The sequence below is a fragment of the Zalophus californianus genome, chromosome X (assembly GCF_009762305.2).
Source record: "Zalophus californianus isolate mZalCal1 chromosome X, mZalCal1.pri.v2, whole genome shotgun sequence".
Lineage (NCBI taxonomy): Eukaryota > Metazoa > Chordata > Mammalia > Carnivora > Otariidae > Zalophus > Zalophus californianus.
Genome location: NC_045612.1, coordinates 124,902,677 through 124,927,062, shown reverse-complemented (window position 1 = coordinate 124,927,062; position 24,386 = coordinate 124,902,677). Strand labels below are relative to the sequence as shown.

Genomic DNA, 24,386 nt, shown 5'->3' with positions numbered 1-24,386 from the left:
CAAGTGACCACCAACTACGAGACCAAACTTGAGGGGGGCCCAGTTCAGGTCTACTAGAAAGCATCCCCAAAGGGAACAGAGTTTACCAGCTTCAGTCCACTGTTCCTGAGGAGTGGTCTACAACATAAAACAGAGTCCCTTCTTCCGGGAGGGTCCTTGCCCGGGGCCCCCACCAGCATCTTACTCCAGACTGAGAAAGTCGGGAGTCAGGGCCGCCTCGGGTGTGGGCTCTCCTCCACCGCCAGGCCTCCGACTGGCCTCCAAATTTCGGCACACTTCTTTGCAGAGGTGGAAGGAACTTAATTAAGTTTCACCTAGCAAGCTGCACTAAAACCCCAGCACGTGCTGTTAGCTCCCAGGGGAGCAGAGCAGAAAGAATGTGAATAGCAGCCCCTGGAATCCAGCACCAGACCCCAGGGCACACAAGGAAGGGAGTTTCCAGAATGCAGAGCATGCATGCGGTGATTATCTCACGCACCCAGGGGGATCTCAGCAAGCTCTCAGGGCAGACGAGAATCTATCAAGAATCGCATACAGAGGCACCTCAACAATCCTTTATTCTGCTCTACCTTCCTGAGGAGCTGCCAGGACCCTGGGAGTGTGTCGACAGGATAAAAGAGAAAAACCAACGGATACACTGAAAAGCTCCTTGTCTCCACTTTAAAAAAAATCTCATACATATCACGTGGGGGGGTCAGATGACAGTGTGCTTTGGTTCCTACGAAAATTAATCTGGAGCATGCACTAACATTGTAGAAGGAAATTCCGTTGTCGTCATCCGCTCCACGGATGCTCCAGTGCGGGAAGAAATTAGCCTAGGCGAGGTGAACAGGAGAACCACAGAGTGACATGGATTCTGACCACAGACTGGGCATGGCGGTGATGCGGGCCAGTCAAGCAGCCGGTTTCTGAGCTCAGTGGGAGCCACAAGGGCCCTGTCCCTCCCTGGAGCTTACAGGCTGTCCGGGGCCCCAAACACACAGGGACCTTCAGGTCGGGAACTGAGGGAGCACAAAGACGTTCCGCACAGGTCATCTGCTCTACTACGCAAAGGAGAAGCCACACGTCAGCCGCTGAAATCCTGGAACTGTGTGCATTGACGGAGACGTGGTAAATTATAATCAACAGTGCAAATCTTCTTATCATGTCCTTGCACAGATGTCTCTCTTGTTATTTTCGGATTTTTAAGAATGTAAACATAAGCTTGTTTCTCTTTGCTAATTTTTAATGGATGTTAATCACTATCAGACGCCTAGAAAATACATTTCCTGTGCACTACATTTTACATAGTCTAACGTTCTGAATATTCTTAACATCCACTCTCCGCCTGGCCCCGCTATCAATAGGAGACATCATGGGTTGCTTCCTAAAGCCCCGCATGGGACCGTCCAATACGACAGGCATTCACCCAACGCGGCTGAGAAACACTTGAAATGTGGCTACTTTGAGCTGAGATATGCTTGTAAGTGTAAAATACACACAGATTTCAGAGACTAGGTCTCAAAAATGAATGTAATAGATCTGGGGGAGTATTTTGCATATTGGATTCTGGGTATGTTCAGACTGGGGGATTTTTGCATTGATGTGTCGAGTAACAGTATTTTGGATATGTTCAGACAGGAAAACATAAGACCATTCAAGCTCATTTCATCTGTACCTTTTTCCTTCTTTAGTATTGCTGTGCAACGTTTCATGCAGTCTTACTTCCATTAAGACAGCAGTGCTCCGTGGAACAAACTTCTTGTCTTTTACAGAGAAGGGGCCCACCCCTTGTACTCCTAATTTCAGTCATTTACCAACTAGATAATGTTCCCTATCCGGAAGCCTAGATAACTGTTGAATACCTGTCATCTTCTTCCTTCGAAATCTTGTCCTGGTTCATAAACAACCTCGGTCCCCTTTCCTCCTTTTCTAAATGGCATCTGAGAACCAAAATCATTACCTGGATCATGGTTGATTGTTGCCTTGTGTCAACAAAAAACAGAATCCGAAAGCGCCTTTCCTATTTCAAATGTACTGGAAAGTGCCCTGGCATTGTCAACATTTCTACAAAAATCTCCATTTACTTCCTCATTCTCCTCTGATTAAACAGGCTTCTCCAGAATATAAGCATTCCCCACGAAACTAACTGTTTCCGGTTTCATTTCCCTGAGAACCCCAGTCCTGGGGGCTACACTGGCAAATGGAACTTCCAGAGAAAACGCATTCACAGTTCTACAAAGCAGACCTACTGCAAAAGGACTCATTATGAACTGATGGTAGAGGGTTATGCAAACAACAGATACTCGGGATGAAGTCAGGAGCTGAAGAACTAGAGCAGGGGTAATTGGCTAGACCGAACGAGATAAGGCAGTATATTCTGGACAGCGGTGTTTTATACAAGACATTTTGTAAAAGAATGGAGTAAATGAATTTCTGAGACAGTCCCGCAAAGCCTTACTACCTCAAAGAAGACTCAAAGCAGGGAGGAGAAAAAGGGGCAGAAAATAGGGAGAAAATCTTCCCACATGGCACTAATTCTTGGTTCTCTAACGAGTTCAAAGGATTGGGTCACATTGCCAGGGGCTAGCCCGTTAAGGGGCCTGAACCAGTGAGTGGAGCCCTTGGTTAAGTTAATCGCTGCCCCTGCAGGTACCGTGGTCACAGACACTATGTTCACGGCTTCAGGGAACAGCTGTGTTTGAATCTGGAGCCAGAAGTAAGCAGCCAGCTCATTTAGAAGTTTAATAAATTTAATTTTAACGAGACATCTCGGTTGCATTAATATTCATGAAACACCCACAACAGGTTTTCGGACCTTCCATTTGAGAGTAAGGAATTTGACAGTTCTAACTTCTTGACCACCTGAGCAGGAAAATTCATGTCTACAAAGTATACTTATGAATCCCAGGAGGTTTCTGAAACTGAGTTATTCCATGATTTAGGAGCTGCATACACTTTTCTCTGCAATTAGTGACCTCTATGGGGATTTATTTATTTATTTATTTTTTCTTCCTTAGGAATTCATCCGTTTCTATCTCTGGGTTCGTAAAGTGACTATTTTTGGTGTGCCTTAATAAAAAAAAAAAAAATCAGTCTTATTACCACAGAACCACCCAGCAATATGATTGGCAGGGGGGCAAGGTCACAATGACCCGGGAAGATGAACACATCGCTTATTTTTAGAATCAGATCGATCTGGACTCCTTCCTCGGCTTTGTTCCTTCTTTGCTGTGCGACCTTGGACAAGTGACTCAATCTCTCTGAGTTGCAGTGTTTGTTTTTAGTAGCGAATGCAACTATTCCCTCCTACTCTGCAGGGTCTTAGGACAGGAAGAGATCATGTGTGAACATCTCCAGCAGGTCATGAGTCTACAAAAAGTAATGGGGGATTTTTACAGTGCGAGGAGGGCTGCTGGAGGTTATGAGGTCAGAACACTCCATAACCTAATGGTGTTATGAAACAGGATGTGGAGGCTTTACTTCTCTCCTGATTGATGCACTGAGCGTTTTCTTCTTTGTGTTCTATTTGAACTTTTCTTGGCCGGTGACCTTCCAGCCTCCGACCATCGGCTATCAATCGGGCTGTCCGAGAGCACGCAAGAGGACTCACAGTCCTTCCAATCAACAGCACGGGGTAGCTTCTCGGACTTCCGTGCACCCGGGTCCAAAATGCAGACTGCGCTGGGCCGACTGGGCGAGTGTCGAGTGCGGCCCCGCGCTCTGCCCTGCCAAGCCCCTCCCCAGGTGAAGCCTGAGCTGCAGGTCCCTGCGGGCAGCCAGGGCTCTGACCAGGGCTCCTCCGCCTCCGCAGTACAGACACCCGAGGCTGGATGATGTGCCGTGCCGTGAGGCGGTCCTGTGCACCCACAGCGCGCCCCGGGACGCCCGCAACAGCCCCCTCCGGCGAGGTCACCCCCACCGCCTGCAGAAGTCCCCCAAACGGCGGGTGGAGGACCCCCTGCCCTGCAGGATGCTTCCAGCAAGGTGCGTGCACCCCGGCGCCCGCGGCGACGGCCCCGGGGCAGGCCGGCTGGGACCCGCTGGGCTGGCGTGCCCGCGGGGAAACTGAGGCCGGGCCGCGCTGCCGGCACCCGCCGCGGGAAGGAAGCCTCCCGCCCGCAGGGTGGTCCCCCAGCACCGCCCCCACGCGCGCCGCCCCCCCCACGCACTCCGTCCCCACGCGCGGCGCGGCCACCGGAAGTAGTGCCCCGGGCGGCGTCGACGCCAGAGCCCCGCGCGCGGCCGGCCTGACGGGGCCCCCGCCGCCCCCGCCGCCCACCCCGGGGTCCCGGGCTCGACCTCGGGGTCTAGAGTCTGCGCCACCCCACCCCCCCGCCCCCAGCCCTCGCCCGCGCCCACCCCGGACAGCCCTCGCGGGTGGCGGCCGCAGACTACCCACCAAGAAGCAGGCCGTCCATGTCAAAGAGCAGGTGGGTGACGGGCCGTGGCGGGGGTACGGAAGCCGCCATTGTGCCGCCGTTACGGCCAGGTGGGGGCGGAGGGAGGTGCGCGCGCCCGCCGGGCGGCGCACGCGCGCTCTGGGGCTGCGCGCCAGCCCCTCCCCCCCCGGCGCTCTGCGCACGCGCACCCCGAGCCTCCGCGCTGCCGCGCCCGGAGCCGCTCCCGTGCACGCGCGCTGGGGGCCCCGCTGCGCGTCCCGAGCCGTACTGCGTACGCGCGCCTCTGGCGTCTCTGGAGCGTGGTGGGATGCGCGCCCCCGAGCCGCGCACGCGCGCGCGCGCTCCGCTCTCCGTGTCCCGCGCGCGCGGGCGCGTTTTGGACGGTCCGCTCAGCCGGCGCCGCGGGGTCGGGGTGCACCACGTACAGGCCCGAGTTTGCCCGCGTGCACGCCGGCCAACGGGGCCGCGCAGAGCCTCGTTCCCGGTCTGGGGGGCGGATGCAGGACTTGAGTTTGCAGAGGGCGTGGGGAAGGAGGGCGAGCCTGGAGGGCCGGCGCGTGCGGCTGTTCGGGGGCGGGGGGGCGCCCAAGGGGCCCGGCTCTGCAGTCGTCCCGAGCGGCCGTCCCGGGACCCTCGCGGGGCCCCCTTTCGGTTTCGCGCGCCCGCCGCCCCGCGGGGCTCCTCGGGCGCATGCGCAGGGCCGAGCGGGGCTGAGGCTCTGCCGCCCCCGCGCCTGCCGGTCGCGGGCGGGGTCCCGGGCGGGGTCCCGGGCCGGCGCGTCGTCCCCAAGCGACCCCGACCGATGGAGCTGATAGCACAGGGCCCGCGCCGAACTGTTGACGTGCCTTGCCGCCTCCTCGGCCTTCCTTGCTCACTTCCTTTCCTTTTCCACTCTTTCCGAATGCAACCCAAGAAAGAATTTTCTTCTCCACTCTTTCCGAATGCAACCTGGAAAGAATTTTTTCTTTTTTTGCCACTCTCAACACCTTTTTGAGTCTGTTTCTGTTTAGTGCTGCTTGGTGTTGCATGTGCACGTTTATACGCATAAGGATAGCAGCTCTTTATAAAGAAGCAGACGTTAGAAAGTTCCAGACGCTTTAAAAGACGACGGTGTATTTCTGAGAAAATGAAAAAAACTGCGCTGGGGCAGCTTTGATTCAGCAAGCGGGAACCTCTGTGCCTCAGTTTCTTTGTGTGTGGAATGTGGGCGTTAAAGGAGGCAACGCAGGTCAAGCTCTTAGTATCAGCAAATAGTACGTGGTCAGTGAATGAATGTCTTTTTACAGCCCTCGCTAGGAGAGAGTCCAAGCATGATTTCTTTCTGGGGACAGTGGACCTCCGAGAAGGCAGTTCCTCAGCCGCTTAGAGACGGTACTGTGAACGCAGCGTGCTAGGCTGCTGTAACGAAGTTGCACGGGCTGGGTGGCTTGAACCACACATGTGTTCCGGAACGGTTCTGGAAAAGCCAGAATTTGCAGAACAACGTGTCAGCAGCAGGATGCACGCCTCCCGAAGGCTGTGAGGACAGCATCGTTCCAGGCCTCTCTCCTTGGCTTGGGCATGGCCTTCTTAGCTCATTTCTTTGTATCATCTCCTCTCTGTGGGTCTATTTCTGCATCCAAGTTTCTTCTCTTTGTGAGGACCCCAGTTATCACGAATTACCCCCTACCCTAATGCCCAAGCTTGAATCCAGTTACCTGGGTGAAGACTCTTATTTTTAAATAAAGTCACCTGAGCTACCTAGGTGTTGGGACTCCAACTTTTTTTTTTTTTTTTTTTAATGCCTACAGTATGCCAGTGCTCACTTCCTGGAGCCTGTAGAACTCTCCTTCCCAGATTTTCTACAGACTCTAGAAACCACTGGGGATGTTTTCCTCTCCTATTGTAACATTGCCGTTCTGTTGATTCCTTAGATAAGAGGAGAAAAAGCCTCCAGGGCCAAGACTTAAGAATTCAGAACGGCAGGGAATAACCTAGAAGCTATATGGCGGATCTCTGTGTCAGGGATAGTTGGCTCCTTACAAGGAGCTTCAGGAGTTGTCTGTATTTCGACAGATATGCCGCAAAAATAAGCCAACTCGTAAATGCAGGTGACGAAGGTGACACACAACCGGGGATAGAGAAATTTGGAGTCTGTCTCCCTTGCCCTGTTCCAGCCAACACTGTGGCTCTGGGCATGGCTCTTGGCAGAGAATCCAGTTGGGTCACTTACAGGAACCAAAATACCAGCTGAGAGTTTACCCTCTCCCTCCTCTGAGCTGGCAAAACCTTGTTGCAATTGCAGAAGAGATGCACTGGGGAGTCCTGTGGACTTACCCTCTCCACAGACGTAAAAACATGGGCCGAATCATTTTTTTTTCTTTAAGCCTTGTTTTCCACACTCTTTGGAAACATCTCCTGCATACGATCGGAGACACCTCTTTATTTTGTAAAAACAAAAGCAAACCAAACTGTGAGAACCGTCATGCTTTTTTGTCATAAGCTAGATGGGAAAAAACTGAAAATGTGTTCACAGTTGAAGTGGTTTCTATGCAAGTAACCAGATGCACTTTAACTTTTGTTAATTCTCCAAACAGTCAGAGCTTCTGTGGAGAGGCAGGATGGATTTCCTCCCACGAATTACAATTTATTTTTGCAAGATTGTACGTTCCCCGTGGGATGATGGCTCGCTTTTCCTGACAACTTTATTTTTTTAAAAGATTTTTATTTATTTATTTGACAGAGAGTGTATATAAGCAGGGGAGTGTCAGGCAGAGGGAGAGGGAGAAGCCGTCTCCCCGCTAAGGCAGACCCTTAACCAGCTGAGCCACCGAGGTGCCCCTCCTGACAACTTTAAAATGCAGCAGACGATCCAGTCAACTCTAGTATGGTGGTATCAAAAACACGTTCAGGACGGATTGTGCACATTTAAAAGCAGGATCGTTTCCCACACAATGAATAAACTCAAAACGTGCCTTTCTTCGTAAAACGAAAAGATATATATGCCTTAGCTTATTTCAGCTTCTTTATCTTGTTGCGTTGGTTCTTCCGTGCACGTGTTTGCTTTCTGTGTTGTATTTGGAAGGCTGCTTACTGCCCAAGTCATCTTTGGGTGCAGACCCAGCTCTGCAGTTCAGCCTGAGCAGCTCTCATTTTCTTCCCTAGCTCCGACCTGGTCCCCTGGAGTGTGAGGCTAAAGCACGGTGCCCTTCCCGTGGGTTCCCTGTGCAGACCCCGGGAGCAGCTGGTGGCCAGGGCTGGGTCTCAAAGAGATGTGTTCAGGCAAGCCCCGAGGGATGCTCGAGGTCACTGCTGGTTGAACTAGTCAGGCTTTGTGGGGAGTTTGGAGAGCCCACGGTGCGCTCTCCAACGGCAAGCATTCCTTGCACGGCTCAACATACCTTTAGCTGGAGAACTTGCAGGGGAGCGGCTTCAGACGTCTCGGTGGAGGGGCGGAGGGCGCGCATCAAAGCATGCGTATCTTTCCGTGTGTGTGTGCGCATACATATATTTGTGCTTTATTATATGTCATACGTGGGCGTTATACTTACATTCCTTATGGATATGTACATAGGCATCAAGTAAAGATGGTGGCACATCGTCAACCATGTGATTAGAGGGTTGTAACATCCAGTCCCACCCCTGATCTGGGGAGAGGAGAGGTCTGGAGGTTGAATCAGGCCTCAGGGGTCAATGATTTAATCAATCATGCCTCTGTAATAAAGCCTCCATAAAAAAAAGCAAAAAGGATGGGGTTCAGAGAGCTTGTAGGCTGGTGAGCAGTTGGAGGTGCCTGGAGAATATTGCCCGAAAGCTTCACGCCTGTTCCCTGTACCTTGCCCTCTGTATCTGTTTCCTGTGGATGTTGCTCTGTATCCTTTGTCATGTCCCGTGAACCGTAAGTAAACTGTTTGAGCTCTGTGAGCCACTCTAGCAAATTGCTGGAACCCACGAGGGAGTGGTGGGAAACTCTGATCCATAGCAGCTCGGTCAGGAGCACAGGTGACCAGCTGAACCTGCAGTTGGCATCCGATGGTGGGAGGAGCAGGGTTGTAGACTGAGTCCTTCACCTGTGGGACCTGACACGTGTTGAGTTGAACTGTAGGACACTCAACTGCTGTTGGAGCGTCGCTTCGTGGTGTGGGAGAATCCACAAATAGGAAGTGGTGTCAGAAACATGCTCCCAAATGCCTTACCTCCAAACACCATCCCATTGGGGATTAGGGCTTTGACCTCTGAATTTTGTCAGGAGGCCGGGGGCGGGGGCCAAACATTCAGTCCATTATAGAGTGTTTTGCAATTGAGTTATTTTGAGGTTTGATAACACACACCCTTGGTGACTTCTCTCCTGCCTGGAGTGACCAGGTCGTCCTTAGCAGGCCTGGGACTGTACTAGATTCACACCGAAAGCCTTGCGTGCCCAGGAACCCCTCAGCCGCAGGCTCATAGGAGACACTTGGCCACAGGTAGGTTATGACTGAGCCGACAGTCTCAGCAAGGTAGCCTCCCCTTAGCTGCCCCCCAGTGTAACGTGCAGGTAGCTTGCGGGTTATGACTGAGCCGACAGTCTCCGCAGGGTAGCCAAGTGGCGATAGGAGCCATCTGTCCTGGCCTTTCAAGCAAGGGGAGGGTGTGGTTGGGGACGGATGACTGAAGTGCGTGTCGCTGTCAGTGATCACCCAGACGTGCCTCTGGGGACTGGAAGGGCAGGTTACTCTGTAGATCTCCATACCTCGGTGTCCACGTGGGTCAGTCTTCCCTCCAACATGGGCATAAGCAGGATGCCTCACCGTGGAACGACATACCGTCCAAGGAGACTTCACGGGTGACTCCAGGGGCCTCGGCATGTGGGTAGAGATGCAAAAAGTAAGTGCAGAAGTCCCACCCACATACCTCTAGTCCAGGGTTTTCCGTCCACACTGTTGATTGTTTGGGCAGGAAAACTGACATGGACTGAGTTATGTTTCCCAAAATTTATGGACTGGGAGCCCCAATCCCCAGAACCTCAGAATGTGGCAGCATTTGGAGATGGGGTCTTTAAAGAGGGAACAAAGTGAATAATGAGGAACGGGCCCTGATCCGATCCGATGGGTGTCCTTATAAGAAGAGGAGATGAGGACACAGACCCATGCAGGGGACGACCACCTGAGGACACAGGGCAGAGCTGGCGTCTTCATGCCCAGGAGAGAGGAGGCCTCAGGAAAAACCAGTCCTGCCCACGCTTGGATCTTGGACTTCTAGCCTTCTAGTAATTTGTTATGGTGGCCGTGGCAGACTAACACAGTAATGCTGTGTGGTGGGGGCTGTCCTGTGCACTGTGCGATGGTTAACAGCATCCCTAGTCTCTAGCTGGTAGAGGCCAGTAGCACCTCCTATGATGGAAGTATGTCTCCAGGTGTCTACTTATGCATCCATCCCTCCATCCATCCCTCCCTCCATCCACGCACCCCTCCATGCTTCCGTACATACATACGCACACGTACTGGAGTCATACGTTGGAATCCAGCAGCCTAATGAAGCAGGAAAGTAGGTTTGGACATTCAGAAGTTCTGGCCCATATACGCAGTACCTTTGACCATGGTCCTTGACTCCCAAGAAGTCATGACCCAGTTTGAAGAACTCTCTGACTTGGATCCAAGAGGGAGAAAATTGAGAACATGCTCCCTGTGCAACTAAAAAATTTCACCAGCTCATTTTTATGACATTTTCCTGGCAAACACATGCTCACTGCAGCTCAGACATTGAGGCCTCCCATGTTTATAGAACAGTTACGTGTTCTCGTGAATATTCTCCGGAGAGACCGCAGGTGAGCAAGATCACTGTGACTTGCTGAGGCCACCCAGCTCCGTGGAGAACTAGAATCTGTTTCTCTAGTTTTGAGTGTGCCGTGCCTGTGTTCCCTGACCTGCCTTTTCCTGTCTTTTCCTTCACGTCTGGACCTACAGGTCCCATGTGGCGTGCATGCATGCTGAGAGGGTGCAGCAGGGACCCGTGCTCTCCGTGGCTGGGTACAGGTGGACTGTGTCTGCTCCAGCCCTGGGCACTTTCAAAGCCTTGACCCCTCACTCCACCCTAAGGAGTTGGCGTCTGCACTGTGTTCAGGCTCGGGATGGGTCTGCAGGTGAGACTTCCACTGAGGACACTGGACATCTGAAGGGACCCTGATTTTCATTGCTAACTGCGGATTCACATTCCTTCCCTTTCTTCCCACATACGGCTGGCCAGGGAGGAGGGAACTCGGGGGTGCCTTGCTTGGGAGGCCTTGGATGTATTCCCCACTCCCCCCTGAGGAAAATCACACGTAGCATTGGTATATAAGTAGATAGCTCTCTGAAATTGCATGTATGCAGAGCCCCCTCTCTTCCTTCCACTGTCCCTCTCCTTTTTCATTCTTTCCCTCCTGATTTTTGGGGTCTGGCTAAATCCTCTGGCAGAGGGCCCTCCCTCCGGGACCTGTTAGGGGTAGCCCGTGGTGGATATGCCTGGGGATTTCAGCATCTTCCTTCCTTCCGTGTCTTCCCCGCCCCGACTCGCAGGAGTGCTGCCCAGGGCCCGATGTGCTTAATCTCCTCCCCGTGGACAGAGTCAAGGCTCAGCCTCACCTTACAGAGCGCACACCTTGCACAGGGGCTCTGATAAAATCACAGTCTTGTTGGAAAGGCTTTGATCCCACGTGGCGGTGTATACACGAGGCAGGGGGCCCCCCACCCCCAGTCCTTGGAAATATTTATACAAGACAGGTGTGGAGAGTCCACAGGAAATGATGATTGGGTGTTCGTGGTTAAAATTGGCCTTGCATTGCATCACAACTGTAGTAAAAGCCACCAGCCCTCCAACGAGTAGGACATGCTCACTGCTTTGTAAACCATGTCAACAACCTCGCTGGGGAGGCCGTGTAATTATTCTTATGTATAAATGAGCTAATGGAGCTTGAGAGAGGTTAACTGCGCTGCCTCAGGCCACACACCTGAGAGGGAGCAGGGTGGAGTCCATAGCCCAAATTGGTCTTGCTTCCTCCAGAAGAAGCAACAAGCAGAACTGTTTTTACATTTTTCTATATACTTTTTATTTTTTTTAAGATTTTATTTATTTATTAGAGACAGCAAGCACAAGCAGGGGGAGCAGCAGAGGGAGAGGGAGAAGCAGGCTCCCCACCAAGCAGGGAGCCCGATGTGGGACTCGATCCCAGGACCCCAGGGATCGTGACCTGAGCCAAAGGCCGACACTTAACGACTGAGCCACCCACGTGCCCCTCTACATACTTTTTAAAATGTCTTATATTGTGGGTGAGTAATCAAAACCATAACCCTAATACACAACTAATGTGAAAACGAAATACATTTATGATGGTACCAAAAAAAAAAAAAAAGGAAAAAATATTGTGGAAACCACCAGCAAAAAAACAAACAACAGCGACAACAACAAAAACAGGAAAAACAAAGAAAAGGGTCCAAAAATTAAGAAAAAGAAGAAACGTTTTTTATTTTGTTTTGTTTTTTCTTGTGCAGTTTGGGTATAAATCCATAATGGCAGTTGGGGAGAAGGAATTTTACTCAACCCTTCATAGATTCTTCCAGCTGGTGTCAGAATTAACTTGCCATGAGACAGATTAACGGGAGAAAAATCAAATGTAATTTCATCGGTACAAGAACCCCACATACATAAGAGGTTCCAAGTCAGAAAGGTCAAATGAGATATGTGTGCCATCCCGACCTAAGGAATGGGATGGGGGCCTCCAAGGGGAGGAGAGCAGTTCACAGGGCAATAAGAATATGTTTGGTAATTAGATGTTTGCCCTGCCACATGGGTGGGTCACTCAGATAAGACTTATCTCTGATAATAACTCTCATTCTGGAAAGATTCCCCCATTTAGGTTCTTCTAGGTAGTTAAGGGATGGGCCAAAATTTCTCTTGAGCCCACAGGATCATACCTGTCTTCAGCTCAAAGTGATCCGTGTGTCAAGATGATCAATTTTGGGGAAGCTTGCTTGGAACCCCTTCAGCAGCATCAGCAGTGTCTGACTGTGACCGGAAGCAGTCGTTGAGTATGACTTTGGGATCTGAACTCGTCTTTGTGACACCTAACACGTTGAGACCGCAGAGTAAATCTACATAGTGAATTGTACGGGATGAGAATAGTGAAGATTTCAAGGATCTGAAGAGCAAGGGGATGTGTGTGTCATACAGACATGCACATTTATGTTGTGTATGTAGATAATCTAGGCGTGTGTGTGTGTGTGTGTGGGTGTGTGTCTGTGTGTGGAGGGGGGTGTTTTCTTTTGTTTTCTTAAGTAATCTCTGTGCCCAGCATGGGGCTTGAACTCACAACCCCGAGATCAAGAGTTGCGTGTTCCACTGACTGAGCCAGCCAGATGCCCCTCGTTGTATGTGTTTTTAAGAAACTTGAAGAAATATATATAAAGTTGAATTCTGTTTATTTTCCATATACACATATTTATGTCATATATTCTTACAAATAACGTGTTTGTGGTCTTCAAAAACCTATGAATAGAAGTCATTACGTATCATTTCAACAGACTGATTAACATGTACACGTGCATCATATATGTAAATGGATGTGTTTGTGCCCTTAAGAACCTTCAGAGGAAAGTTTTCTTTATATAACATGTGTCCGTATATGCATACGTATAATTGCACAGATCTGAGCGTTGTATAATAGTTGAAGTGAAATGGGTGGATCAAACAGGTACCATAAGGTGTTCTTTTGTGGGCACACTTCTACTGAATATGTTTGTCGGCTGCCACTATCTTTAACGTGCAAGGGATAACATTTAAAAAGCACGTATTTCAAGTCGGTTCCCCAGGGCCATTTCAGCTCCTCTGGTCGAACCTCAGATGCAATCAGTTCCTAGGAGTCCTTCCTCCAGGAGTGGACTACAGTGCCGTTTAAGGGAAGGCGATACACCAGGAATTCATGTCGGTTTAATGATAAAGCTTCACACCCCAGAATGCATTATGTCAAAGAGCAGGGCGTGATTCGTGCACAATGCTCCTGAACAATGAGAAGTGCATGGTAGTTGAAAACCATAAATGACCAAAAGCAGCTACCGGGAAACAACTCAGGAATTTCCATCTGCCTTCTTTGTTCGGCGCCTGTCCGTGTTACGTAGGGATTGCGTGGCGGGGGGGGGTTGCTTTCCCCACGTGGGTTTCTTTGCTGCCCGGGAACATTCATTGTGATCACCAGGGAGGGTCTCAAGATGAGAGATGGTTTAGCATTTCTGGGCTTTACAAAGGTGGTGGGTGGCTTGCTGGAGAGCAGCCAGGTTCATCCTGGATGTACAGAGAGCCACACGCAGGTAGTGCTGGGTCGCTGTCGATCATACAACAGGAAGACTGCATAGTGGAGTCTGGGGCTCCACGCCCTCTCCTCCCCATATGGCTAAGACAAGAACCCTTCTGTGAGCGCCATGTTGCTGGTCCAGTTGCCTGATTTGCATTGAGATGCTTGTTCCTTGATTCAAGGCCCTAATGACCAAGCCTTGGTCTTTAGGTTCGGTCTTGGAGAATGAGTCTTTGCTTGCTAATCCCTGAATGACTGCATTGCGCCCTAGTTCTGTGGGAGTCGAGAATTTTCCAGCAACAGTGTCTCCACCGGGCTCTTCCTCTGTAGAGTCCAGAGTGAGAAGGCATACCTGGTTTTGGCTTGAGGGTTCCCGTGTGATGCTTCTGGTGGTCAGCTCCATTAGAGGGCCGTCAGACAGCAGCAGCTAGGTTCAGCACTGAACAACTTCCTTAAGTACCTACGTGAATTAATAAAACAAAGCCTCTTCTTTTCATGACCCCAAAGCAGAGTGGTTTACATACTTCCATCAAGTGAAACATTTTCACTTCCGTAAACTAAAGTCTTCCAACAACAAGGGTCTATTTAGGTGCCAGGCATTGTGCCCTGGGCGGTTGTCCCTAATCGATATACTTCCCTAGAACATAGTGTTCTGCCTGCCCCGCGGAAAAGAGGCCTGGTGCTCAGAGAGGTTAAGTGCTTTTCTGAGGTCACTCAGCAAGCCAGTACCAGGGTGAGAACTGAATTCGTATCCATCTGCCTTCAAGTCCCCCTTGTACTTTCTAAGGTAAATCGTTCTGGGGGGATATTTATCGTAGTAAGGAACGAGGTTGAAAGCGTCGGGAGAAGGGCAAAGAAATAAAGTGAGGAGGAGGGGAATCTCTGATGTCGGTAGCCCAGATCCCCATGGGTTCGGTGGCCCTCTGGCAGGGGTGTGGAAGGAGACAGGAGGGGCTTGCGAAAGGGTTTCTTTGGCACTGGCATCCTGCCCGTGCCCCGAGGGTGCTGCACTCCTGTCTGTACCCCGGCCCCGTGAGAAGCATTTGGCGAGACTCCTTACAGAGGATAAGATCTGACTGTGGGTCTCTGGGCACAAGGGGCTGGCACCTGATCCCGAGTGAGAGGCTCCAGGCCCCGATAGAGGCTCACTCGCGGCCGCAAAGATACACAACCCAACCACCTCAGTGACTAGACGGGAACAGCCCAGGGGAAGGCTTGCAGCCATTTGAACTCCAGCTCGGTAAGACATCTTCCGAGGGTGAGGAAGGTGGGGGGGCTCCAATAGAGAAGGTACCACCAGCTTGTGGATGGGCAAGAGTCCCCTGCAAGGCTCTCAAGAACCCGTGAAGATACCCTTCAGAGGGAGGGTCTGTCTCCAGTGTGCCTGAAGCCATCTCTCAGTAGGACCGTTGGGAGGAGACCTTTGTGCCCCCTAGGCCCCATCTTTCCTTGCCCACTCCATGCCCTGGGACCGTAGCAGCAACTGAGGATGGGCTGGGCCATGAATGAGAAAGCCAGAAGCTGCTCTCCGCATGCACCCCTCCAGGACCACCGAAACCATGCTTTTGCTGGGGGTGACTCACCCGGGCATCAAACGGGTAGTGTTTCGGTGTTTCCCTAGACATTGCATTCTGAGCTTTATGGCGTCCGGCGGCTGGAAGCATCCTGGGGCATGCTAGAGTTTGGACCACGAGCTTATAAAAACTTCTCTCCAACAAAGAAGTTTTATAGAGACCCCAGGAGGCCAGACGTCACCTTGTATGACATCTGGCTCCTGGTCATTCAGGATAAAATATCTCTTCAGGTTTCGGTGCACTACCATCTGGGGTTACTGTTAAGAATGGGAAATACGTTAGCACCCGCTACATTATGTATTAATTATTTGAGTCCCTACCAGGACCCGGAGGCACACAAAATCATTAAAAATGAGTAATGTTTTATTTATAGACGTGGAATAATGAAAACAAAGATGCAGAGCGTGGCTTTACCTCTGTCTTCTTCTCCTAAATGAAACACAGTGAATGACGTGAGGGGAAGTATGAAAGAGAAAAACCCTGGAAGTTTTTTGTTGTTCTTTTTTCCTGGGGTGTGATTTCCTCCCAGGACGTGGGAGCAGAGACTCCCTGCGCATGTCATCGAGGTGGATGGCATGCTGCCTTCTTGCCACCCACGGAGCTCCGTGGTGACCTTGCTCACCGCCTAACCCTCGGTGTTGACAAGGAGAATGAATTCCTCGGGGCCCCGTGTGCCGTGTAGGTAGGTGTAAGTCACCTAACAGACAGGCTGATAGGACTTCTGCGCAGCAGGCTATCCACAGAGTATGCAGAACGTCTCCCCAGCCATCAGCACCCTCAGCCGCGTCCCCCAGCCTTGGTGCTGGGATACAGCACATCAGCAGAGCAAACGTGCTCAGTGCACGTCCAGGGTTTTGTTTTGTCTTGTTTTCCCCACCTGAGCACGCCGACAGGTGAACAAAGTTTGCAGTCAGGCGTTCAAAACTGATACACGTCTTTAACAAAATGATAGCTACCTTGTGATTAACGTGCTCTGTTCAGGAAGTGCATCTTCCCTCTGATTTAGAAGTAAACCATGTAAGGTGTGAGGAAGGACCAAGTGCACACGTACAAGCAGTTAAATAACTTTTTTATGATGGATTCGCCAACCACCCCGTGATGACTGTGTGGCCGAGGATGGTCAGTGGAACCCGGCCGGGCTGTCTCATCATTATTCACACCCCCGGAGCTTTGGGCTGGGTGCCGTCCAGCATGGTTCTTTGAAAAGCTGTGTGAGATCCTTGGAGGAAAGGTATCGTCGAGTCTCCTAGCGAGCACCCTGTCGGAAAGCCTCGCAGGAACGGGTGAGTTGGATTCATTTTTGGCTGTTGTTTTTCTGCTGCTGAGATATTGAGATAAGTGATGTCCGGCAAACGGCTACCGGGCAGTAGTTAGCCTAACGTTCCTGCTTCAGACGAAATCTGAGAGTTTCTTTTTCTGCCCCTTTCCGGAATCCTTAAACAGCATGCAGGGGGGAGAGTTCATTAAAGAAGTGGCCGAGCTAAGTCTTAGCTACTACGGGAGATAGCATTTTCAGGGATCTTCTGGGGGAATAATGAAAGTATGTACATTCCTACCTGTTGTGTGACATTTTTTAAAAACCTGTGGAACCACCTACAAGAATTCCTCTGTTTTCATTTGTTCCTTTGCCCTGAAATAGAGCAGGGAGGGAGGTCTTTTTGGGAGGAGAAAGCAATTGCAAAATACTCTTTCTTTCCAGACTAAAGTGGTAGTTTGAAAACACAGGCTTGATACAAAGAAGGAGAGCCCAGAGGCAAGAAACCCAATAGGGAATGAGCAAATAAAGATCTGCATTTTTGTGCCGTAGCCTACTCGGAAGAAAAATTGAATTAACTTTAATGTGTATCAAAATATTAGAACCAGGGGCGCCTGGGTGGCTCAGCCGTTAAACGTCTGCCTTCGGCTCAGGTCATGATCCCAGGGTGTCCTGGGATCGAGCCCCGCATCGGGCTCCCTGCTCCGCGGGAAGCCTGCTTCTCCCTCCCCCGCTCCCCCTGCTTGTGTTCCCTCTCTCGCTGTGTCTCTCTCTGTCAAATAAATAAATAAAATCTTTAAAAAAAAATATTGGAACCAGTGCTTCCGAGTTAGGTAGAATGAATGTAAGTAAGGTGCATCTGCCATCAAGTGTATGCCAGGAAACATTGGTGTTATCCTAAGCTTACGACTCATTGCTTTCTTAAAGAGTAAATTTGAGACAGAATTCATAGCAGTTCTCTTTGCTTAAGCTTTTTACAAAATTTTTTTGAAATATTTGGGGTGCCTGGGTGGCTCCATGAGTTAAGCATCTGCTTTTAGCTCAGGTCATGATCCCAGGGTCCTGGGATCGAGTCCCACGTCGGGTTCCCTGCTCGGCGGGAGGTCTGCTTCTCTCTCTCCCTCTGCTGTGAAGGCTGTGTCTCTCTCTCTCTCTCTCTCTCTTTCTCTTTCAATAAATAAATAAATCTTGGGCGCCTGGGTGGCTCAGCTGGTTAAGCAACTGCCTTCGGCTCAGGTCATGATCCTGGAGTCCCGGGATCGAGTCCCGCATCGGGCTCCCTGCTCAACGGGGAGTCTGCTTCTCCCTCTGACCCTCTCCCCTGCTCTCTCTCTCTTTCTCATTCTCGCTCTGTCAAATAAATAAATAAATAAAATCTTTAAAAACAAATAAATAAATCTTTAAAAAATTAAAAAATAAATTTTTTGAAGTATTTATTTTTCATTTTAAGTATACAGATACAAGATCTGTCTTGAACCCCTTGAAGCAGAACACAAGTGATCCCAGTTAGTAGATTTGTGGCTTACCAAGTTGTGTTGGTTTCGCTCTAGGCTGCAGGGTTTCATCACTCCAGTGTTGGAGATTGTGTTGGGCTGTGGAGGCCGTCTTTACAAAGGAGCAGGGTTAGGCAAGGAATGTTATGTGGCTCAGAAATTGACCGCTCTTTGTCCTGAAAACGTATATCGCTTATAGGAGATAAGCATCCGGGAGAGTGTGACCTTTGTAATGCATGCCATACATAATCCAGCAACCATGAGCCAGCCAAATGTATGATTTTTTTTTTTTTTTTTGCAAAGAGAGATGCTAAGGCATGTGTACAGTCCTTTCCAGATAAACCCTCCATGCTGTCATCCAAGTGAATGATCCTAGTTAATTATGATGTCAAGTGCTTGCTTGCTTCTTATCTGGGTATCAACATTTTTCTTTTAAGATCTATTTATTGATTTGTGAGAGAGGGATGGAGGGAGGGGCAGAGGGAGAGAGTCTCTAGCGGACTCCCCGTTGAGTGCCGAGCCTGACACCGGGCTCCATCCCGTGACCTGAGCCGAAATCGAGAGTCGGACGTTCAACCCGCGGTGCCGCCCAGGCGCCCCTCGACATTTCTCAAGTATGCATGGATTCCATCCTCTGAGCTAACCCTTGAGGATTGAATTGGAGGGGTGATGGAAAGAATTGTCTTTGGAGATGATCTTATTAAAAACGGTGAAACGCTTACCGAGAGATTATTCCATTTTATGGTCATTTACGATAGGCACTCTGTCTCGACAGACATATGATAGTACCTGAGAGATTATCCCTTATGAACTGGTGTCTACAGTGACATTAATATTTACCAACTGAGAAATTGCCCCATATTCATTTGTAATGAGATTATAACCTAACGACTGATGATATCAGGATCCAGAAACGTAAAAGCTTTCCGTGCATGGGGAAAAAAACAAAAACAAAAAAGATACAACACCTTCCTTCTGTTTGCATTTAAAAGTGAGCAGTAAATGTCAGGCGTCCCTTAGAGGGCTGATTAAAGTAAACATTAAAAGTTTGTGGGGACACGTCCAAAGACGCGTTCTCGAGACCACTCTCCATATTTACTGTTTTGTTTGTATCTTGCCCTCTCGTTAAAATTCCTGCCTCGTTTGGAAGTTAACCCTGGAAAGCTTGGTCGCTGAGTCAACAAGCCCTTACCTAGCAGCCTTGGGATTCAGGTAATGAAAGATTTTGCGATGATGAAACAGAAGTCCAGTCTTACCTCCGGAGTGGTCCAAGTGGGAACACAAACACTCCGTGTAAATACTGCAGGTGCCAATGTCAATAGTAAGTGCCTATTACGAGGAGGAACTACAGGGCAGAGACTCACACCGGGCAAATTCACTGTAGCGCCTTTGACTTTCCACTCTGATAGCACAGAGCTGAAAGGGGGGAGGCGGGGAGGGGTTTCCTCTGAGCGGTTCCAGGACCGGGGGAGATCTCGTCCAGAGACGGACGCAGGGCTGGGATGGCCTTGGTTACAGGTGATTTGTCTGCCTCGGGGTTTCTCAGCCTTACTAGGATGTTTAGACTCTACCCAGTACATGCCCCAGCACACTGCCAGCTCCAGTGCAAAATTGTCTCCAGACATTCCAAGTGTTTCCTGGGCAGCAAAAGCCGCCCCCGGTGTAGGGTTGCTGAGTTGGAGATGTGGAGATCAGCCTCGTCACTTGTTCTCAACTCTTTGCCAGGGTTCCAGGAAGCTTGCTGGTGGTGCCGGAGGTTGTCCCAGCTGGCCTGACCTGGATCACTATCGGGCATAGGTTTCCTGTGTCCCTGATTGCCCCTTTTGTCGCAAGGGAAGTGTGGGCTTACACAAGTTCAGGTGACTTGGCCAGAATCCTTTTCAGCCTGGATGGGCCTCCCCAGTGCCTGGTGTCTTAACTCCTTTCCTTTTTTCTTTTTTTTTTTTTAAAGATTTTATTTATTTATTTGACAGAGAAAGAGAGAGAGAGAGGGTAACTGGTGGGGAGGGGCAAAGGGAGAAGCAGACTCCCTGCTGAACAGGGAGCCTGATGCGGGACTTGATCTCCCAGGACTCCGGGATCATGACCTGAGCCAAAGTCAGAAGCTTGGCCAACTGAGCCACCCAGGTGCCCCAAGACTCGTTTCCAAGTCCTCCCTTCTGCATTACAGATCTACAGCCCTTTGTCCATAACCAACAAGAACAAAGAAAAGAAAAGGCTTGGAAACCACGTTTTTTGGGTAGCTTATTTTTGGCAGTTCTGCATCAGTGAACGTAAAACTGATGTAGAGTTGAACAGCGTTTATTCATCCCACGGAATGCAAATACTCCTTCTGTTTTGCTGCAGAACTATTCCTATGAGTGACTGCAGGCTGCACCCCAGAAGTTTGTTCCGGGGTGTGTTACAGAGAGTGCATGACTGATCGTCATTGCGTTCTTCCATATGTGCGTCTATGTGTTACATACCAAGACAATCACTTGGCAATAATGGACATAGATCATTATGTTGTGCACCTCAGACTTAATGCAGCACATGTCAATTATATCTCAGTGAAACTGGAATATATATTTGACATTAAATAAAACTGGAATATAGATATACATATGTGCCCAAGTTTTACTGAGTTATAATTGACGTACAATGTCTTGTGAGTTTAGAAGATAGGGCGTGATGATTTGATACATATCGTGATGATTTGATACATATTGCAAAGTGATCACCACAGTAAGTTTCTTTAACATCCACCACCTCAGGAAGGTATAAATATTTGTTTCTTGGAATTGTTAAGAGGTATAATACAATGAATGCAGTTCTGTAGAAAACAACAGTGCCCATTAAGAGAGTCCAAAAACCGTCCTGGGGACAGCTCAGCTTTGCACCATTCTCTGCATACTTTTAATAAACTTATTTTGATTTAAAAAAAACACGTTTTATAGATGCATTAGGGTCAAGATCTTCTCTGCCCCACCATATGCTCACACACCACACGTGTGACTCATCCAGAGGGGTGTCGGAAGCCATCTGCTTCCTGGGCATTCTGGGCCATATCAAATAATTCACATATCACGAGGCCGACTCACGATAATCAGCACCATGAAGTGGATTCCAGGAGCTTCTGGGTTGCAAATTAGTCCAAGGGACAAGTTCATTCATCGAGGAGGTTATGGTGGCAGGTGTCTAGAGCTGCATGCATGACTCAGGAGGTCTTAGGTTGGGAGTGACAAACTCAAAGCCACCTCATAAAGTTCAGCCTTGGTATCTCTTTTCAGTGTTTTTTTTTTTTTTTTTAATTGCAGTGAAATTCACATGGCATACCAATAACCATTGAAAAGAATAGAGTTCAGAGGCATTTAGTTCATTCTATTCCTAGAACTTTCTAAATCATTCCGCCAGCCCCCCATCCGCCTTGCCGTCAGGCCTTGGCGACCACAAACATCTGTATATTTGCTTATCAAGGACATTTCCTGTAAACGGAGCCATACACCGTGTGGCCTTTTGTGACAGCCTTCTTCCCCTCCACATCGTATTTTCGAGGTTCCTCCATGTTGTAACAGCTCAGAACTTCATTCCACTTTGTGGCAGAATTCTATTCTGTTTTATGGAGAGAAAGGGATTTTTTAGTTGCAAGTGCGGGAAGGTCACAGAATCAGAGGAAAAGCTACGGGATCTCGGGCTGGTCTTTGTAGGGCTTAGGGGCATGGGCCGTAGCTGCCATTGCCGGCAGCCGATGGAGGCCGACCACTGTATGTGAAAACAGCAGGTTTTGCATCCTGGTTAAATTCTCTGGTGGTGGTGTCCGTATTTTGTGTACTTTTGGAAGTAGATTCTGTAGTAGTTATTTTCTGTTGCTGCATAGCAAGTTACCTCTAAAGTCCTGGCTCAGAATACCGCCCACCGATTATCTCGCGATATCAGGTGTAGGTCAGGGGCATCGACGTGGCTTACCTGGGTCCTCTGCTCAGGGTCTTACAAGATTGCATCAAAGTGTTGGCCAGGGTTGCATTGTCGTCTGGAGCTTGGGATTCCCTTCCAAGAAGCTCATTCAAGGTATTGGCAAATCTAGTTTCCTGTGACTGTAGGAAGCCCCTGAGGCCCTTGGTGCCCAGGGACTGTCCCTTCCTGCAAGCATTTCACACCATGAGTCTTTCATCAGGGCCTGCAGGACTACATCTCTCCTGTTTGGAATCTGTTTTCAGCGACTCACCTGATTAGGCCAGGCACCACCCTGGTACTGGGTTAGCCCCGGAGCCTACGCACCCCCCACGGGGCCCCGCAGCAGGACGGGCTCTCTCACTGATTAGGAGTTGTCATGTGAGCACCCCCGGTGTTACCGCGCCCTGGATGTCCACTGGAACACAGGCTCATGTCCCTCGGCCAGGGAGGAGGAAGGGAGTCTCCCATCCCCACCGGCTGTAGCCTGGAGCCCTGCCTCCCCTCACACTCCACTCACACCAGGGGTTTGGCCCTTGTGCATGTCTCAATTTAAGAAGATGTAAATTCATGCGATCAGAATTGATAGCAGAAGGCGGGATGGTGTGGTTTTTCTTTTCCGTAAGCTTCACCTTCAGTATATCTTTAATGCTTTTTTACTGGGGTGAAATTCACATAAGGTACCACTAACCATCGTAACGAGTGGAACTCGGGGGCACTGCGTGCATTCAAGCACTGCCTGTCTAGTTCCAGGCTTTGTAAATCATTCCCCAGAATCCCCATTCCCCCCTCCCCTTGGCCCTTGGTGACCACAAATGTTTCCGTCCCTGCGCATTTGGTGATTGTGGACATTCGGTGGAAACGGAATCACCTGCTGTGTGGCCTTTGGTGACTGGCTTCTCTCACCGGGCACGGTTCAGGGTTCATCTGTGCTGTAGGGCGTATCCGTATTTTGTTGCCTTCTGTGGCTGAACCATATTCTGTTTTATGGCTAGATTGTATTTTGTCTCTCCGTTGATCTGTGGACGGACAGTGGGGTGGTTTCCAGGTCTTGGCTGTTGTGCATAGTGTTGCTCACCCATGGGTGTACACATGTTCATTTCTGACCCTGCTCTCAGTCTCCGTGCATGTCCACTCAGAAGCAGAATCGCCGGGTCGTATGGTGGGTCTGTGTAACTCTTTGAGCAACCCCTGTGCCGGTTTCCACTGCAGTTTTTTCAAAGCCGTTCTGTGTTGAGGTCCTCGTCTTAGAGAGTTTCATCTGCTTGGGCTGAGCAGCGCCGCGAGGCAGAATTACATCTCCTGTCCGAGCTTGTGTTGAGGAAGCATGCGTTCAGCTGTGAAAGAGCAATTGGCAAACGCTCGGCATATATTACGAGCACTGCTGAGACTTGTTTCCATCTGCCCTGCCGCTTATTAGGAAGGTCAGCTGCCAAGGTGTCATGGATGGGACAGGGAGTCCCAGAAACTGGCCGCTGATGGGCAGGGTCTCATGCTTCCAAGCTCAGGAAGGGACAGAGCGGCCTCATGCAGGCCGGGGGGTCCAGGTGGGCCATCCAGACCCATGCCGGTGCCCCACACTTGGGCACCACCTTTGCACCACCCTTCCCAGACTCGAAAATCCAGAGGGGCCATTCCCGATCCCGTAGCGGGCTGGCCTTTCAGGACAGCGCAGGGACGGGGAGTTGGTAAAGTTGAAGCTGCTCCTGAGCTTGCACTGGGTCCTGGAACCAAGAACCACAGGGTCAGCTGGGACCCATTGCCCACCGGCCACTTCTCCAAGCTGGGTCACCTGCCTTTCGTTTGGCACCTGGCTTCTTTGCTTCTCTGTCCTGCCCTCCCCTTGCCGTGTGTCACCCCCGCCTCAGTCTGGGGACAGAACTGGAGGGTCTGAAGTGGACAGAGCGCCGTGGCTTATGAATATTTAAGCTCCCCTTTGATGAGGGGCTGTTAGGTTTGCGTTGACTCACGTACATCTCACTTCTGACGCCCGTTCCCTCACCCTCAATACAACTGCATCCAGCTGACAAATTAGGAGATTAGGGACTTTATTAGACATAATGGCATAGAAGTGGCTGAATGACTAATTACAAATTATCCTCCACAAATAGTGCTCCTGGCCACTGCCCAGCCATTAATTAGGTCATGGAACTTATCATGGTACAGTGGGATACGTGGCATATACGTGGTACCTAATTTGTATTATGTTGTGTATTAAATTATGTACCTGGTTGGATCCATTGCAGGGATCAATGCTGGTGACTCCTGGGGGCGTTCTGTAAAGAAGTACAGAAATTCCGTAAGTTCCCAGCTGCCTTTGACCGTGCCCGCCACGAAACATTTTCTAATGGAAACTGTAGTCCTGTGATTTTTCGCTAAAGTCGTACGTTTTACACTTGCATCTTTTACAACAAATGAACCTTGTTTATGAAATTATACTTGGTCAGTATAATTATCTCGACTTGGTCC

The 24,386-nt window shown here is 50.0% G+C and overlaps 2 protein-coding genes across 3 annotated transcripts in view; one reads left to right on the top strand and one right to left on the bottom strand.

Annotated features, from left to right (window-relative positions):
- LOC113930608 (pseudouridine 5'-phosphatase) overlaps window positions 1-4,535 on the bottom strand; it is a 133,580-nt gene extending 129,045 nt beyond the window's left edge. For both annotated transcript variants that reach the window (XM_027607865.1, XM_027607864.2), the window contains exon 1: window positions 4,382-4,535. In XM_027607865.1, the coding sequence (XP_027463666.1) occupies window positions 4,382-4,451 (70 nt within the window). In that variant the 5' untranslated portion in view covers window positions 4,452-4,535. The remainder of the gene's footprint in view (window positions 1-4,381) is intronic.
- STS (steroid sulfatase) overlaps window positions 4,280-24,386 on the top strand; it is a 156,573-nt gene continuing 136,466 nt past the window's right edge. Inside the window, exon 1 of the mRNA XM_027607863.2 lies at window positions 4,280-4,412. The gene's annotated coding sequence lies outside the window, so the exon portion shown is untranslated. The remainder of the gene's footprint in view (window positions 4,413-24,386) is intronic.